The sequence below is a fragment of the Sardina pilchardus genome, chromosome 5, assembly GCF_963854185.1.
Source record: "Sardina pilchardus chromosome 5, fSarPil1.1, whole genome shotgun sequence".
Taxonomy (NCBI): Eukaryota; Metazoa; Chordata; class Actinopteri; order Clupeiformes; family Clupeidae; genus Sardina; species Sardina pilchardus.
In genome coordinates, this window is record NC_084998.1 from 31,252,869 (window position 1) to 31,272,033 (window position 19,165).

At 42.0% G+C, this 19,165-nt stretch overlaps 2 protein-coding genes across 2 annotated transcripts in view; one reads left to right on the forward strand and one right to left on the reverse strand.

The window, feature by feature from the left end:
- LOC134080676 (proto-oncogene DBL) overlaps nt 1-7,067 on the forward strand; it is a 16,661-nt gene extending 9,594 nt beyond the window's left edge. The window contains exons 19-27 of the mRNA XM_062537236.1: nt 1-161; nt 437-529; nt 864-939; nt 1,198-1,240; nt 4,019-4,212; nt 5,102-5,211; nt 5,956-6,068; nt 6,217-6,314; nt 6,504-7,067. The exon at nt 1-161 is cut by the window's left edge and continues 61 nt beyond it. Of these exons, the coding sequence (XP_062393220.1) occupies nt 1-161; nt 437-529; nt 864-939; nt 1,198-1,240; nt 4,019-4,212; nt 5,102-5,211; nt 5,956-6,068; nt 6,217-6,314; nt 6,504-6,541 (926 nt within the window). The 3' untranslated portion in view covers nt 6,542-7,067. The remainder of the gene's footprint in view (nt 162-436; nt 530-863; nt 940-1,197; nt 1,241-4,018; nt 4,213-5,101; nt 5,212-5,955; nt 6,069-6,216; nt 6,315-6,503) is intronic.
- Nucleotides 7,068-7,864: 797 nt separating this feature from the next.
- On the reverse strand, nt 7,865-13,420 carry f9b (coagulation factor IXb). Its single transcript, XM_062537234.1, has 8 exons — nt 13,198-13,420; nt 12,368-12,540; nt 11,963-11,987; nt 11,649-11,762; nt 11,145-11,282; nt 9,956-10,293; nt 8,892-9,015; nt 7,865-8,700 (listed from the first exon to the last, which is right to left on the reverse strand). Exons 1-8 carry the CDS (start codon nt 13,262-13,264, stop codon nt 8,138-8,140), a joined length of 1,542 nt encoding a protein of 513 aa, XP_062393218.1. The 5' UTR covers nt 13,265-13,420; the 3' UTR covers nt 7,865-8,137.
- Between the last annotated feature and the right edge of the window lie 5,745 nt (nt 13,421-19,165).

The window sequence follows — 19,165 nt, forward strand, 5'->3', positions numbered from 1 at the left end:
ACAAGAAGGGCTCCACGCGCATGAAGGACCTGGCGCGCTTCAAGCCCATGCAGCGCCACCTGTTCCTGCACGAGCGCGCGCTGCTCTTCTGCAAGCGGCGCGAGGAGAGCGGCGAGGGCAGCGAGCGCACCTCCACCTACAGCTTCAAACACTGCCTACGGGTGCTGCCACTAACCAATCACTGTCTTACAGCATAAGACCTCTGTGTTCACCTTCTCAAGGACTCATCTTTACCTTGATGTCTTTAAGCTTCACTCATAGTATTGCTACTGTATTAGACATAGTAGGATCATTCACATATGGCATAGAAATGTCATTTGCTCTCTCCTCATTTCTGGGACTTTCCCTGCACTCATTATAGGTGATATTAAGTAAGGCGATATCAGACAAACCAAATTGAACTCGTCTGTGTGTGTTTTTGTGCGTATTTTTGTAGATGAGTGCTGTTGGCATCACAGAGAATATCAAAGGAGACATCAAGAAGTTTGAGCTGTGGTACAGTGGCCGAGAAGAGGTCTATTTAATCCAGGTAGCTAAATCGCTCATTCCCTCACAACATGATTGCACCACATGCCATACGAAAGCAAAGATGGGTCTACAAAGAGTATTTCACACGCACTCACTCACTCACTCACACAGAGCTATACAGTGATTGCCCGTTAACTACTTATATAAATATAATATTATATAGCCATTCCCCATCTGTTACTCTACACAGCAGAGTCCGTATTGCGGTTTATGAAATTTAAACTGTACTGATAGCAGATCAGATGATTTGTGTTCATCAGACATGTGTCTTCCCAGCCTGCCACACTCACCACTCAGTGACAGGTGGTGTGTGTGTGTGTGTTTGTGTGTCTCAGGCCCCGTCAGTGGAGGTGAAGATGGCCTGGCTGACCGAGATCAGGAAGATCCTGACCAATCAGAGGCTTGCTCAAGGTTCCTACTTTGTGGCTCATTCTCTGTCCATGTCCACTCTGGGTGTGTTCTGTGGCTTTCACTATGAGTTGATTATTATTTCATGTGACTTTTGATGTCTTACAATGACATCCCTGTGATGCCGTGCATGCAGGATTCAATCATTCTGTCGTTCCTTTTTACCCCATCCCTCTGTTCACATTGCTTAAAAAAATGTTGATGTTGCTTTCCAACTCTCTCTCTTCCTCCCTTCCCCCCTTCCTTTCCTGTCGTCCTCAGACGAAGGTCACACCTGCGTGGTGGCGGAGGGGGTAGTAGACAGGTGATTCTCGACTTGTCTGCATGATCTCGTAGTGGCTTTGGCTCATGTGTTGCATGCTAACAGCAGGGATTCTGGCGACCAGGATTCTTCTCACACACACGTCTAGTAGAGCATGTCATTGGCTTGCAAATGTCCATGTGTTTATCCAATATGGCCATGCAGTAGCCTGCTCCAGTGTTCTAGCAGGTTCTGTGTGTCTAGGTTTGACTGGAGGCAGAAGTTACAGAATATGACTAAATGGCAATACTGTTAATAATGGTCAACTTTCTAAAAGGTATAGTTCCAGTCCTTGATTACGACTGGCTAAATTGTGTTCCATGCCATTCTATACCTGTAATCCAGCACAGCTCAACACGTTGGCATTGTGTTCTATATTACTGTGCTACAACAACTTGATACAAAAGTTAAGAGTAGCTGCGTCTCGACATTGCTTTGCAACCATTCTGGTTGAGGAAATATATTTCTTTGAGGAAGCATGACTATCTATGATTAAATCATTACATTTCTTGTTGCTGTGCAACATTTTGCCAGATATACTGTATGTAGTAACTGTTTTAGAAAAGCAATAATAATAAAGTATCTATCTATCTATCTATCTATCTATAAGCCACTCAAAATTGATTTTAGAATAGTGCTCCACTATTGTTGTGCTAAACAACCTCCCTTAGCTGTTCTTTAATCAGTGTAACCTACAGCCTACCGGGGCTTATTGCTTAATTAATTAATTAAGTGAGTGATGAGGAAAAGGTCTGTTGTTATGGGCAAGGTTCCACTGAAGACATTCACTCTAAAAAAGAAGTAAAATTCACTGATTTCACATTATCCAAATCAAGACATGCAAGCCCTAACATGCTCTACAAACACTTGTAGTGTGTCATTGTTTGTGCTAGTTGTGTGTGTGTGTGTGTGTGTGTGTGTGTGTGTGTGTGTGTGTGTGTGTGTGTGTGTGTGTGTGTGTGTGTGTGTGTGTGTGTGTGTGTGTGTGTGTGTGTGTGTGTGTGGCTTGTGATGTGCATATTGTGACTGTTGCCGTGGGCATGCGGCGTGTTTGTCCTCTACAGATGAGACTCAGTGCCATTGAGGGTGCAGTATGCTTTAATCAAGTGGTGGAGGGGAGCAAGAGTGGGGAATAGTGAAACACTTTATGGATATTTCACCCATTTGCTGTGTCGTATTGAAGGAATGATTTGGACTGCAAGCCATGTGAAAGACTGTTATTTCATGGTATGGAGACATCATATGAAGTTTATATATTTTCACTCAGTAGTCAGTAGGCCTATACTTGCTCTGATTCTTCACTTTTCAACAGTTCAGTGAATTGTGAGTAGCCTAGAGATTCCATTGTCCTTGGGGTGCATGAAGGGTTTCAGTTGAAATACTGTAGACTTTCATATGGTGTGTCTCTCATGCTTAGTTTACATGATTTTTAGTGTCTGAAAACATTGTTGTAGAGAGTATTGTAGAGAGAGCTTGTCATTTCGATTTTGGGCAGTGACTCAGGGGTCAGAGCAGAGTGGTTTGGGTGATATCAAACAGGACTCTTCATTTGGAACAGAGAACAGCTGGTCAATGTCACAGGATTAGCAAATGCATTGCATTTAGATCAGTTTTATGCTAAACTAGTTTTTCAACGAGGTGGGACACTTTCAAAATTGGAGACCTTTTTGGCAGTGAAGAATATTCTGCTTCATCATTTATTATGTAAGTTCTGTCAGCTATTGCGCTCTGTATTCAGTTGATGGGAGCTATAAAATAATGCAATCAAGGCTATTTTGGGGCTTTTTGCTTTTATTCAAATAGGACGGTGAAGAGTGACAGGAAGTGAGTGAGAGAGACAGAGATTAGATGGGATCGGGAAATAACTGTGAGTCGGATTCAAACCTCGGCCTCAGTGGGTAGCTCGATCCAAATGTGGTGTAGACGTTGCAGCCACTAATGCTACAGTTCTTCCGATCCACTCCCTTTTAAGAGCAGAGTTGAGATGATGTGTATTTCCGGTGCTCTATTCTCCCTCGACATGTCTTCTGCTCGGAGCAGGTGGAACGTCATGCTGCTGTGTGCTCATGCATGTGCTAGCTAGCTGCTGTGGCCCAAATGAACACGAGATCAACCCAGTTCATTTGGTTCAGTTTTGTTGTCGCAACAACCAGCCCTTAGAATTGAATTAGAAATGGCAAGCTAACTCTATTAGAATGGCAGTCAATATGCGTTGCAACATTGTGTTCAGGATTTGTTGATTAGTTGCCTCATTGCTTCTTGAGCGTCTGTGCACCAGCTGCTGTGTGAGCTTGCCCGCTGATTGAATGAAAGACATTTTCTAATCTTTAGAATTTTTTTATTATTATTTAGGCTAGTTTACTGACTAAAAACTAGTGTGTAAGAAATGTGTGTCAGAAATTAAACAACTGTTCGCAATGCTTCAAATAGCACAGAATAACAAAGCTGACATGGAGGAACCCTGATTTAAGCACATTTGTGCTCCACTTGGTATTATAGCATACTTTGCATTAAACTAGAGCATGAGGTACCGGGACATTCTCATTTGACCTTTCTCTCAAACCATGGTAACCTAAAGTCACTGTGCATTAACCACTAAAGTATCTCTCCAACTCATTTAACAATCCTACTAGTCTCTGGTTGTACAGTGCTACCCATAGGCTCCATGCTTGTTTCATGACTGTGTTTGGTGTTGTGTTTCTGTTCTGCCCACCTCTCTCTCTCCTCCCCCTCCACCATGATCATCATTCCCCACCCCCTGACGGTTGGGGCGGGGGTCAGTCTGGCACGTGTGTCGGTGTGCATGCCCTGGAGCCCCACGCAGATCACGGGCTGCTCAGCTTGTTTTGATGTCCCTCCTCACAGCAAGCTGCAGGGGGCGTCGGTCAGCTCCGAGGAGACCGAGTCGGGCCGCACCAGCCCGGTTCTGACGGACCCGGTCATCTTCTCGCCCCGGCGGCAGCAGAACCGTCGCAGTGAGTGGCGCGTGGAACACGAGAGCGCCCGCAGCCCTGGGCACCTGTTGTGGCACAGTATGGCAGTAGTAGAGCTGGAGGGAATGTTGAGGGAATGCGTTCAGATGCTCTGCAGTTTACACATGAGTACATCATGTTGTGTTGCATTTCAATAGAACAGGAGAGTAGATCCAGTTCAACTGATACGTCAACATTTACATCTACATTTACACACTCAAGGAAGTGATATGAAAGTTTGGTCACACTTTACTTGGATGGTCCGCCCATAGACTATTTACAGATGCTGAGATTATCAACTAACTATCTGTTGACACACTGTTACTGTAACTACAATTTATAGAACTTACGGTTAAGGTTAGGGGGTTGATTTGGTTAAAGGTACACTATGCAGGTTTAGGTACTTTTAGTGACTGTAGAGCTACCTCTAGAGTTGCTATATATTTACATTTTACTCTGCTATTGTAAATAGCAAACTTCTTGTGACTTATCCCCCTGTACACAATACAAATTAACAACAGGCTAAAACTGTTTTGAAAGAACTATGTACTGACAAGGTAATGTTTCACGAATCTTGCAAGTCGGACTGCCGTTCTTGAAATTTCATAGCTGGTTTTGTCGTATAGCAAGTAGTGAGTCTATGCGTATAGTGAGTCTATGCTGTATGCTAGGAGAACGATCGTTTACCATCACCCTGGCTTCGTAAAGGTGGAAATCTTGCAGTGTACCATTAAGTTGATGTTTAGTACAACAATTTTACATACTGAACTTGAATCTTTATAGATGATCGTTTAAATATCTGTGAGCAAACTATTCAAGTAAAGATTACTTTAAAAAGGTCCTTGAGCCCTGGTATGAGTCATGGTCTGTACTGCACTGACTGTCCTTGCAGGCTGGCATGGGACGTCCAACTCAGTAGATATCTGTGAGGGCCTGGAGGACTGGACCACTGACCTCTCCAACCTGTCCGAGTCTGATGAGGAAGAGGAGGCCACTCTTCTGGTGAGCTTGTGTTTACTAAAAGTTCTGGGCACTAGATGGATCTTACGTCACTGACAATCTGCATGAATTCCTGGCTAACCTGTAATGCACTCTGCCTGTTTATTAAGTGGTTTTCTAAATTGTGTAAACTGCCACATAGTGCTTGAAAACTCAGTTCAGTTAAAAATTCAGTTTAGATTTGTATTTGATTTTCTAGAAAGGAAAATAGAATTTCTAAGGAACAGTACAAAAACAAGACAAAACATGACAATTGGGCCAAGCAGAGACAGAGATGGGAACTCTCACTCCACCTGATCAGAAAGTCCATTCACTACATACAGTAGATGCAGCTATACATACAGTAATTACAACACTACCTGCTACCTTCGGCGTCACCTTTTACACTGCCCTCATTGAGAAGCTGCCATTTGTTTTTCCTAACCGGCTACAAACACTGCTGAAATGTCTGAGATTTTGCATTGTGCCGTTATCTAACTGGCTTGATCAACCCATGCATAACAAATCAATCCGACACAGCAGCGCTCCATTGTTTAGATGAATAGTCATTTTTAGATCGCGGTGGGCTGTGCGCGGGGAGAGGAAGTGGCAGTGATACGCTCTGGTGGAGCTCTGACCTGATGTGCCCCCTCCCTGTAAGAAATTACGATGATGATTTGGTGTTTTGCTGTGAGCGAATATCTAATCCCCCCCACCCACCCACACACATACACATACACATGCACACACACACTCTCACACACACAGGTCCCTGGACGGTACAGGGCAGTGGTGGACGGCCTTCAGAGAGAACCGGAGGACCTGGTGATCAAATGCGGAGATGTCCTTCAGCTGGTGGAGGATGATGGAGCGGGCCTGTGGTAGGCTGCCTGCACCTCACGCTCACACCACTGAGTCATTGCAGATGTAGAAAATGGCGACAATAATGTGGTGCTGAAATGAAGGTGATGTTGAAATGGGATCGGTTACCAGCAGTGACAAGTGTTGTGCTGTGCTTTGATGTGTCAGGCTGGTGAGGAACATCACTCTGGGGGAGGAGGGCCGAGTTCCGTCCGACAGCCTGCTCAGGATTCTGGGAGAGAGCGGCTATTTCACCCGCCAGGGCGGTGAGTTTTGGTGAGAGAGTGGTGAGTTTGTGTGCCTGTCCCCAAAGCCTACAGCTGTCCATTTGTAGCACATAGCTGTTTGCGCTACGCCAGGAGTACTACTACTATGGTACTTAGTTACCATTTAAAGCCTAATGAATTATGAAAAAGGTTTGTTTCTGACACAATGTTGACAATGTTGTGTTGCAGATATGGTAAGCATTAAGACCGGGAAGCTGAGCTCCTGAAGAAGCCCCGTGTGAGCGCACAGGAGCCCCCATCCCTCTTCCTCAGGCCCCACTCCAGAGATCCTCAGCATTCTACACAAAGACCACAGCATTCCTCCGTCCTCCATCTTACTGTCTCCGTCTCACAGTCTCCACCAGCCATCTCTCAAGAGACAGCACATGTGTGATGCAGGAGTAACTACATATGCTACAGGCAGGCTGCAACCCTGTCTGACAGATGTGGGTTTGGGGATTGGACTGAAGGACAAGCATGGACTCTCTACAGATCCAAGATCAGTATCTTTCACAAGGATCCACCAGTGGCAGTACAGTGGAGTTCAAAACAAACCTTTGACCTTTGTCAGTCTGTCAAGCACAATGTGAAACACAGAGCAGTATTCCTCCTGACCTACAGAAAGCCTGATTGGTTGGCATCAGGCCGTTTCTCATGACCACACAGTGCCCAGTGTTACTCACACCGCAGTCTCGGTTTCCATGGTAATCGAGCGACCTTGGACCCCCCCCCCCCCCCTCCGGACAGTGTCCATGGTAGGCCTCTTCATGCGAGTCATGGTTGAGAGTATTCAGTAATTTCAGATGAGACGGGTCTCTCGCAGAGATTGTTTATGTACAGCTATTTTCTTACTGTATGTACAGAATGTATTTATGGGAGGGTCTCGGATGTGTGTTATAGTGTACACAGCACATTTGCATACCATCTACCTGAGTATATACGTGCCAAAAACTAAAAATCCCATGTTTCCTCCTGACCTTCAATTTTTATGAGGCTATTGTTTTGTGACATGATAGCTGCCTAGCTTAAAGAGCACATGATTGTTTTTAATTGTGGACATTGTGGGGTCCTCAAAATGTGGCCATCACTCAGTAACTATGGCCGCGCTTTCTTCAGCTTCCCGTCACAATTGCGCATGATGCAATCTTAACCATGGGTGTTTCTCTTGCTGCACACTCCATGCCTGCTTCATTTTGCACTGCACTTTGATTTTGGTAGGTTTTAAGCTTTGCCAACGCCTTAACACAATTCAGAAGCTTCCATCACATTCAAAACCGATACTGTGACTGGTTGATTGGACACAGTTCTGTTGTACCAATTAAAGGTCATATTGTTGGTTTTGAGGAGCAATGAATTCCTTGCATAATGCTTCAAGTCATTTAAAATGTATGCTATGACTATTGTAGTATAGGAAAGTTTCTGCACAGACCTAAAAACAGCAAATGCCAATGTGTTGTTTGTATTAGAGAAATGTATTTTCAGTTATGTAAATTAAAGCAGAGTTCTCATGTGAATATCCAAAAATATCAAAAAGATATATTAACACAGCAACAAACTATTTTAAGAGGACATCTTTATTTGTTTCTTTATTTATTTTACTCTTGAATGAATTATTTTGAATTAAATAAATATCATCAGTCTCTATGGAATGCTTAGAAAGCTTACAATTATTTCCGATACATCCTTCACAACCTTTGACGCTGCATGTTGTTTAGCCGAAGACAGCACATTAACTAGAGCGGTGTCCCTGTATGAATTGACACAGCATAAGACATTTGGCATTCCTCTTAACAAGCTGTTTCTCATTTGCTTTGTGTCCGTGGTCACTTTGTGGACATGTTGGTCAAGCCTGTGACGTTGGAGATCCAGTGGAAGTATCTGGAGATGCGTGTGTAGATGCCGTACTTGCCCTCCTTAGCGCACTCCTCCCCCCAGCTGACGATGCCCGTGAGGAACCAGGTGTCCTTGTACTTGGAGGCGTGCGGTCCACCACTGTCCCCTTGGCACGCGTCCTTCTTCACGGTGTTGTAGCCGGCGCAGAACATGAAGCGGGACACGTCACTGCTGCTGCCCTTACACTCGGTCCGGTCCACGTAAGGCACCCCTACCTTCATCAGCGTGGGCGAGTCACGGCCGTTGAAGAGTGTCCGGCCCCAACCGCTGACCAGGGACGTGTCCACACCCTTCAGGATGGACTCGGTGAAGTCCTTGGGGCCCAGGCAGATGGGGATGATGTAGTCGGAGAAAATGACAGGGTTCCGGAGTTGGAGCAGAGCAATGTCGTGGTTGTAGAGGCTCTTCTTAGCATCGTAACGAGGGTGGAAGAAGACCATGTGGACCTCGTGGTCACGCTCGGTGTTTTCATTCTGGCGTGTGTCATGTTCACCTGGAGTTAAGATGTTTGTTAAGAGGTATCGCCTGCAAACACCCAAGATTCCTGATCCTTCCAACAACCAGTGTCTCAATAGTCTGCCTCAATGTTTGGGTCAATAATACACCTATGTATATGTGTATATTGCCATTGATACTGTATGTGTAAGTTATGAGCATAAATTGCTGTGTTATTTGTCCACTTACCAAGTCGGACGAAGTAAGGTCCCTTACTCTCAGCTATACAGTGGGCTGCTGTGATGACCCAGACTTCACTCAGTAGTGACCCTCCACAGAAGACTACAGTGGTGGCTTTGTTGATTATAGCCACCTTGGAGTATTTGAGTTAAGGAGAAATTGCAAGATTGGTATTTGAAGTAATGATCTACATAAGTTATCAAATAATTTTTAAGTACAACCCCACATCAGAAACATTGTGTAAAATGTGAATCCAACAGAATGTAATACTATATACAGTATGTTCATTTTCAATTTGATAACAAGAGCTTTCAAAAAAGTTGGGACATTGGTAACAAAATGCTGGGAAAGTTGTGTAATGTAAAGAAAACAAAAGGAGAAATGTTTCACAACTAATTAGGGTCACTAGCAACATGATCGGTATTAAAAACAGCATCCCAGAAAGGCAGAGTCTCTTAGAAGTAAAGGTTTATAACCTAAATTTTACACTTTAATGTTTCTCAAGTATTTGGGGAGTTCATTGTCTACAATCCATAACATCATTCAAATGATTTTTTGCAAACTAGGGGTAGAGATGAACAACAATATTGGATGGCCGTGGTCTTTTGGACCTGCATGGCATTGCATTAAGACCAGACCTGTTTCTATGAAGAAAATCATTGTATGGGCTCAGATTATGGTATTCACATCCCCAGTCTGGAAACAGTATACTGTACAAGCATAACAATTCTGGTTTGGTTTGACTTGACCCTCAATCTAAACCAGGTGCTGCCTAAACCCTGTCAAGCTGAATCCACTCTGGTTCTAACTTAGTCAGTTCAGTTAGTCCTACCATTTACATTGCCATTTGTATCAATTTAGCTTGTATCCAAATCAAAAGTGACTTACATATGTCAGTTACATTACAAGGGTCACTGGGCAATTTGGGATTAAGTGCCTTGCTCAAGGGCACCACGGTGGATTCCAGGAATTGCACCCACAACTTTTGTGATTCCTGCATGCTAGGCCAGCTCCTTAACAACTACGGCACTGCAGCCCCCACATGATAGCCATGGAACTGTCTGGTCTCGTACCTGCCATGGAATCTCTCCTCGAGTGGCCTCATCTCCGCCGACGATCCGCTCGTCTATGGATGATTCAGGGATGATTGTCTTGGTGGTTGGGTAGAAATGCCAGAGAGGAATCGTCCAATTGTTCACTGCTGGCTGCTGGGTGCTGTGGACCTCTAGTGATACTGGACTGGCTGTGCCATTGAGATCAAGGGTGTTGTTCTCAGAGGAGGTTTGATTTGATATGTTCAGAGGGCTGTTGAATGACATGTCATTCAGGTTAACTGTTTCCGCGTCTATGACAGATCTTCCGGATAGTTTGTTCTTTATGGTTTTGCTAATTCGACCACAGGAGTATTGACCTGACAAAAACAAACAAACAAACAAACAAACTTCTTATCAGCTGTTTATTTTCTCACCCTTGAGCTTTGTGTCTTAGAGAGGAAAATCAGCGAAGCTATTGTTAGCTGGACAAACAGTCACTCTGAGTGGGCTTTATTCATCTCACTTGCTCAGGCTACAGTCACATGTGATCATGAAATAGGAGCTGATGGACAGCCCATTTCCCATAATTCATCAGTTTGGTCTTTGGCATGGCTGAGGGCTACAATCAAGCTCACTTCTGTTTCCATTGCTGTTAGCATCACTTATCATCAAAAGGATAACAATGAAACCAGGCCAATAATAGACCAGATAAGGAGACTTGAGCTAGTAACATTGAATGTCATCAATAGCTTTACTGATGTGACCTAACAGTGATCAGTGAGTGTAAACAAATACATGTGTGTGACAAGGATATGAAAGGTGTTAGGAACATGCAGTGTTTCAGTACAATTGACTCTGATACACAGGTTAAGCCTATGCTCAAATCATCAAAGTCATTACAATGTGGTTCCATAACGCTGAAGTGTGTGTGTGTGTGTGTGTGTGTGTGTGTGTGTGTGTGTGTGTGTGTGTGTGTGTGTGTGTGTGTGTGTGTGTGTGTGTGTGTGTGTGTGTGTGTGTGAGAGAGAGAGAGAGAGAGAGAGAGAGAGAATGAGTGAGTGATTGAGTGAGAGAGAATGTGTGTGTGTGTGTGTGTATGTGAGAGAGATGGAGAGAGAATGTGTGAGTGTATATATGAAAGAGAGATAGAGAGAGATAGAGAAAGAATGTGTCTGTGTATGTTACAGAGAAAGAGAGAGAGAGAGAGTGAAGATGGAGATGTGAGTACTTAGTGGTTCGCAGTGGTTCATCTTGTCTGGCCCCCGCCGGTACCCAGGGGCACACACACATGTGGCACCTCGTACTTTATCTTCAACACAGAACTGTTCACAGCCGCCATTATCCACGTCACACTGACGAGCAATCTCTTAATGAGAGCAACAGGGAGCAGAGAGACTAGTTCCAATACCATGCTCAAATACAGTAGGATATTAAATCACTGGCATTCAATTGTTTAGTTTTCATCTTTATCCCAAACAGCATGAGCCATATAGTGAAATTGAAGTCAATATACACCATAATACAGAAAAAGAACAGCCAGTCCACAGAACAATCTATAAGCTTAACACAAACAAGAAATAATCTAATACATGATGCAGTGGTCCACATTAGACTACCTCTTTGTTTACACGCTGTCTGTTCAAGTTTTTGGGGAAATAATACTAATCAGTTACCAAGATGTATTCTGTCTTCTGCTAAGTTTACTCAGACACAAGGGACAGGACTCACTCACCGATCTCACAGTTCTTTCCACCAAAGCCTGAGGGACACCAGCACACATAGGAACTCATGCCATCCTGACACCTTCCTCCGTTCTGACAAGGAGAGGATTCACACTGATCCCCATCTATGGTAAATAATAACAACCACAGTATGGATGAGTATGAACTGCAATACATTTCTCAGCTCAGCTTATAATAATCAGTACTGAAAGCTGAATGGGAGGAAAAGAGAGGAAAGCTTACACTGCTGCTGCTTGCAGTGATGTTTTTCAGATCATTTTCAGTGATGTACTATGTGTCTGAATGAATGCGGTGTTTGTCTTACCTATATAACCAGTCCAGAACTCCATCTACAGAAGGGGATGCAATAGCACAAGTGTCATGCCCCCGGAGAGCAGGTCTTAGATGACACTATGGCAGCTTAGTAGCACGTGCCAGAGGTTGGGATGCTATTTCATGATAGAACTATAGAGGCTATCAGGACCATTTGATCATGGGAACAACACATAGCCATACAGTGGAACACTGATTGTCAGGACAACTACTATTTACTATATATTGACATATAGTGTATTATCATATAGTTGCCTATTTTCATTTGACTTTTTAACAAAAGTATTCCCTCAAAAATACACACACACACACACACACACGCACACACACGCACGCACGCACGCACGCACGCACGCACGCACGCACACACACACACACACACACACAGGTGGTGTACCGTTTTGGCATTGTCCTCAAACACCTCCCTGGCCTCCTCCCAGGTGCACTTCTCCTCTATGCACTCCCTCTCCAGGTTGTCCCTCTGCATCACCTCCTCCAGGTGCCCGCTGTTGTACCTGCGCTGCCTCCGCAACACCGTGCTCGCCGTTTGTGGCGACACAAACACGGACGCTGGAACATAACAAGCAACAATGGAGAATGCTGTCACTCTGAGCTCAGAAGTATATTCAGTTTGTTTATTGTTATATCTCGGTCCACAGCATACAACAGAAAATACATTAAACACCTCTGGAACATTCCCAAATTGAAACTATAATACATGTGACGTGACTAGTGAAATGTTTAGGAATAGCTAAGCTTGACTGTCAGTCAGCTAGACAGCTGTTGAACAAAGCATGGAATGTTTAGACAACGTTTAGTAACCCTTGGTCACTACTGCTTTCTCACAGTCATAGGTAAACAACAGGATGTGAACAAACAATCTTTGTTTTTCTTTTTAATGAAAATTATTGCTTTGTCATGTTACTTACAAATGGCATAACAAAATGATTCACCCCTGTCATGTTCTTCACATTCTTAAATAAAAACACGTAAGACACCATCCATATCTATGCTGAAATGTATCCCTAATCCCTCCTTGATTTTAGAAAAATGATTTTTCATCAACGAACAAAAGAATATTTTCCTCAACAAATACTTACTCTTCTCTGCTATGTACATAAAACGTTTTACATGTTGTGCTTTTGCTCAACATTGTTCAGTTTGCTGTTTACACCGTTTAAACTTTCATTTTAAATGACATTAGCAATAAAACTAAAACAAGCTTACCTCCATATGTAAACCATTTATCCACCAAAAGAGAGACCACCAGGAGTGACAGAAAAATCTTTCCCATGCTTTTTAAAAAAAAGACGTACAAAAGACGAAAAAAGAATACAGATGACCATTTGCTTCACAAGTAAACAATCTAAAGAGCACAAGCACTTTGATTGCCTAAGGCCTACGCATGTGTGTGTCCAGCTGTGTGCAACTGAACTGAACATCGCCTGTTGGTCAGTTTGGCCAGGGTCTTGCCTGTAAAAGGTTTGTGGTAATGACAACAGGAATGGTCACCTCCACCATCTTGTAACGCATGCTACACGTTGCATATGCTGTAGCATTATCTGGCTGTGATTACAATTTTGACATAATTAATCAGTACAGTTATTATGTTTCAAATCATTTTTTTTGGTTTAAACTGAGGTTTTAAAGTTGGTTTAAACTGAGGATCTCTTTTTTCGTTGTATGTATTTGTATTCCAATGCGTAAAAATATCATACCCATATCATATTAAGTAAAAGATATTACTTATTAGGATATAATAGCTTTAACACCACATAATATCAAGCATGGCAAATATTGACACAATGAGCTGGGAATTTGTCTGGTTGAAGAGTTAATCAGTGACTTGAGAGCAACTCAGTGGTAGGCCTATGTATACAAGCTTGGTCATGCAACCAAAAAAGGGCAAATCAGTGTGTGTACAGTACATCCTGCATACATTACAAATTGAATGTCAACTGTAATGTCAAAATTAGCACAATAATGTTACTCTTACAAGCTTTGCACAAAACAACACTTGACACTAGACACTGGACATGCAGTCCAGAGTGTAGAATCACTGCTTTGAAGTTATTCACCGTGATATCATCAGCTAATCACACAATGTAAAAGTATTACAGAGAAGCATGAGAGTCATCCGATAGCTTGTAGCATAGCAGCATCCCAAGCACTGGAGTTTTCTCCCAGCCTTATAACTTATGAATGGTGGCCCATTTTCTAAACAAGACACTACACTGAGGGTAATGGTTTCTAAAAATGGGCAGCTTGCTCCACCCACAATAGAGTAATTTAGGTGACTATCTGTAAAACCAAGTTTGGCACTGATGCTGCTTGAGTGGATGGTTGACCTATTTATAGTGACCTTTTAAACTCTAAAGCTGCCTGCTGTAATCTATACTCTCCCTTGATTGTTTCTGACTTATGGTAAAATATATAGGCAGTATTCAGTTATGGGACTGCAACAATCACCCTAGACCAATGAGAGAGGGATTAGAATATCACATGCAACATAGCTGAACACATGGTCACAGTTTTGGGTTTAGCCAATGCTTTCTCTGATAACAGATACACATAGACCAGTATGGTAGAATTGCTGCTGACTTTGTCTAATGACTAAAATCTCTAATACTTCTCAGTGTTCCAGATCTTTTCTATTTGCAAATCTACCTCTAAGTCAAGTGCAAAAAGTTTAAATATTAATTTAGCCCCTGCTCACACAAGCATTTGTAATGTCAGACTCTGCCAGAGATTAGTGTAGTGTCTTTCTGCATAATCCAACCACTTGAATTTCTTCTCTATGCTGCTCCAACAGGGAATGTGAATCACTATCTCACTCAATAATTAATTGCATTTTCCTTGCACTGGTATGAAAACTATGAAACTATGTATGCACAACAGTCAAAGTGCCAAAATACTTCGATATGACAGGTGTTCCAGCCTAATGGTGACTAATGGACAATGTGAGCTTTTTGCAACATCCTCCCGTGACCTGAAGCAATTGTATGACATAGCCCTGGCAGCTCTCGAAGCCTGCTGCTGTCTACATAACCTTGATATATGATGGTGATGTCTCAAGGTACTGTAGTGTTAGTTTATATTGCCTTCCAATGCTTCTCAAGGTAGCTGGCAGTTATCTCACTGTTATATGAACGTAAACTGGTACAAACGCACAAATACAATGGATATCAGTTCTGTAAGAATGTAATAATATTATTGGACAATGACAGGTATACAGTACAGCAAAACAATTTTAAAGTCTGCAGTACTGGTAATGTATACAATATAATTTAATATCACATGTGTACACAGTCCTCCTCACATTGGTTACATTAGTAACATCTGCTCTACCTACTCTGAGCTCTCATCACTTGAGGTTAATGACGCTTCAGAGGCTCTTTGCTCTTCACTGGCATCTTGTCTGAATATAGCATGTCCTCTTTCCACAAGACCCACTCAGTGAAAACCTCGTCACCCATGGCTGACAAACAGTATACGCTCTGTACGCAAGGAACTTAGAGCTGCTGAAAGGAAATGGCGTAATTCTGGAGATGGAAATTATCTTATAGTAAATACCAGTCTATGCTATCATCTTTTTAATCCACTGTCCCACTTGCAAAAACAACATAGGCTACTATCAGAGTAAGATTGAGAATGCCACTGACAGCAGAAAACTTTTTCCCTCCTCTTGATGAGGAAGCGGTCTCTCAACTGCTTCAGCGAAGCCTCCAACAACATGCCCTTTAGATCCTGTCCCGTCTATTCTTCTACAATCTATAGCACCTGAGCATGTTGCCTCAATAGCAAAGTCATGTCGGTATACCCTGTACAACATTAGGACGATCAGACCTTATCTGACACAAGATTCCACACAGCTTCTTGTACAGGCAATGGTTATCTCCAAGCTGGACTATTGTAATTCCCTGCTAGCTGGCCCACCTGCTTGTGTATTAAGACCATTACAGTTGATTCAGAATGCTGCAGCACGACTGGTCTTCAATCAGCCAAAGAGGACACATGTAACTCCTCTCCTAGTTACTCTCTACTGGCTCCCTATGGTGGCCAGAATTAAATTTAAATCTCTCACTGGCCTATAGGACAAACACTGGATCTGCTCCCAGCTACTTCAGTTCTTTGATCAAGATGTACATTCCCAACCGCCCATTGCGATCTTCTGATGAGCGTCTGTTATGTCGACCAACCATATACATTATGCTAGGTCAAATTGTAGATTCTATTCATCAGTGGTTCTGGTTCCATGTTGGTTGAATGAATTGCTCTTCGTTCTAGCAACAGTTTCGGATCTTTTAAGTGGGGTCTTAAGGCATATTTGTTTAATATGCACTTAGTCTTTTGAGCGTTTCTTATGTGTTATGGTTTGTATAATAGTATTGTTTTGTTATACAGTAATTTGTCCATTGATAGAATTTGACTTTGTTGTTTTATTTTTGCTATTCTCCTTAAACTTAGCCTTACCATGCCATAGTTATTGTTATTATATGATTGACTGAATCACTTATTTAATTGCTATTCTCCTACAGTATATATTCATTGTTTTATTTCTCATTAGGTTATTGCTTAACCTAACATTGTTTTATACAGTTTTATTGATAATATTGCTATTCTCCCTTTTTTGTAATTGTTCACTGTTAATTTAATTTGTATTGTTTTTTTGTATGTAGCTTTGGACAAAGGCGTCTGCTAAATAACTATAACCATAACCATATATATATATTTCCCCTTATAGTATTTTCCTGCTGACCCTGTAAGCAAGAAATTGAATGTACTGTATGGAGAGGTACGCACTTCGGGATAAACAGGTATCCAATGCACTTCAGACTCATTTCAAACATCTAATTTAAGAGAAGAATCCGCACACTTCAAGTCTTTATGAGAAAATAGCTTTACTGATTGCAAGCTTTCGGTCGTTAGACCTTCTTCAGGCAGAGTCTAACGACCGAAAGCTTGCAATCAGTAAGCTATTTTTCCACAAAGACTTGAAGTGTGCGGATTCTTCTCTTAAATATCCAGTCACTCTTAATCCTGCACCTCACACGGATGAGCGGTGATTTTTTACCTTTTTGCAAACATCTCATTTAAAAAATCTCCTCTGTTGCTCTGTGTGTGTAACATTGCTAATATTGACACCAGCTTCACAGGCCTACCAGTCCAGACCTATCTAGTCGTTAATCTGTGACGAAAAGACTGTGACACGTTATTATGTAACCTGCTTAGGCCAGTAAAGAAAACAAAACAAAAACACTGAAAACACTAATGATGATATTTTACATAGACTGAAATCTGATGAGTTCAAATATTTGCCACTGATACGTTTGTCAGTGTGCATTTCCATTGGTTAAACCCACACATAGCTATTCAGGATGACATAAGTGTCATCACAACAATCTGACTGGTATTTGAAAGGGCTGTTCTCATAGTTTTGAAAGAGTCAATTGCTCATATATTTTTGTATGTGATTTCAAACTTTTTACTGCTTTGTGACAGCTAGATAGAGCACCATTTGTTTTGTTAATATAAGATATCCAAATGTAATAGCTTCTTGTTTGCACTGTTTATTGATGTACTGTACTGTATTCCATGATTTGCTGTGGAGAATATCCCACCTACAGTAAACACTGTGGAAAAGGTCCAATGATGCAGGGTAGTCTTCAGCACTATGAATGAGCTGGGTGGTGTTCTTACATAACCAGACCACTTGAACATCATCCACCTGCTGCATGAGTTAGTAGCGCTATCAGAGCCCTACATAAAAGACCTCTATGCACAATAGAGCATCCACTATGCTTGATGGCAGTTGCTGAAGAGGTCTATGGAGGATTATTTTGTACCTGCATTAAGTGCAATGCAATTAGGCAAAGTAATTATTTGAATGTAATAATTAGTTGAATAGTTCTTATAGATACTTCTACTACTTATAGATAGTTTGTATATGCTTTTAGATTCAGTTGCTCATATAGGGCATAATTTGTATATTGATGTATACAGTGAAACATTGGATCTGCAACATTGGATCTACTTGCAAGTCGAAGTAGTTTTGAATGACTGACTCAGTAATCTAATCTACAAACACTATTCAAACACATTCCACATAAAAACAAATATTAATGGAAATATATATTCATTATCTAATGCATAGCTCAGGAAATTATGAGATGTTCACCAAAAGTGTTCCCCTGAAGCTTTGAGTCCATAATCCTTGAAATAAACAAACATGCAAATCAGACAATCTGATTGAATGCTACATGAGAGTATTCAAGGTTGCACATCATATAAGATGAAGGTAAATCACTGGACACTTTTTCAGTGCCATCAGCTGTCCTTGTGATGAGATATTACAGAAACTATTACTGTCAGGATTGACCCAGGCGTTTCACATCATCACTTACCAAATAACTGTTGCTAACTCCAACACCATGTAAAGAAAAAAAAAAATCTTACTTCTTAGGTGAGTTGACATGTTTACTGAATCTTTTCATTCACAACTTACAGTACAGTATACCTTCTAGTACAGCACAAACCCCTCTTCCAAACCCATTCGGAAGTCTCACCTCTTTGCTCCCCCTCAAGTGTTTTTAACATATAGCTTTCAGAGATGGCTACTATAATGAAGTGTTGCCATATATGGCTGAATAAGCATTCAGACGGCCATATTAATGAGCCTGGCTCATCGGTGTTGCAGCCAGTCTGCATACATGGCACACTTTACAGCTAGGTTTTAGGGTAGGAGGGGCTACTACACTCTCCCTTTAATAAACATGTGTTGAAGAAGTGCAATGGCTTGCTGTGAGGGCATAATTTTACCTCTGACCCCTGTGCCACAGACCCAAGAGATGAATGAAACGTTAGTGTTCAGGGCATCCTAGGATGGCAGAGGTACACTGAAGGGATGCTTGATGGATAAATTGTAAATGTGAAAGAACTTTTAGTTGCAAGTAATCATTAACAGGTAAATGGAGTAATCAGTTACCCAAAATACACCTTTTTACAATTTGGGTAATGTACATTGAGGCAAATTCACCTATGATGTACTTATTTCTTAATAAACCTTAGAGCTCTAGCTTACACACTGCTTCTGGGGCTGCTTCATATTAAACTATGTTATTCCCCTAATAACTGTAAGACGAGTTGATACATACCTCTCACGTTTCAATGCGTGCACTCACTGGCTCTGGTGCGC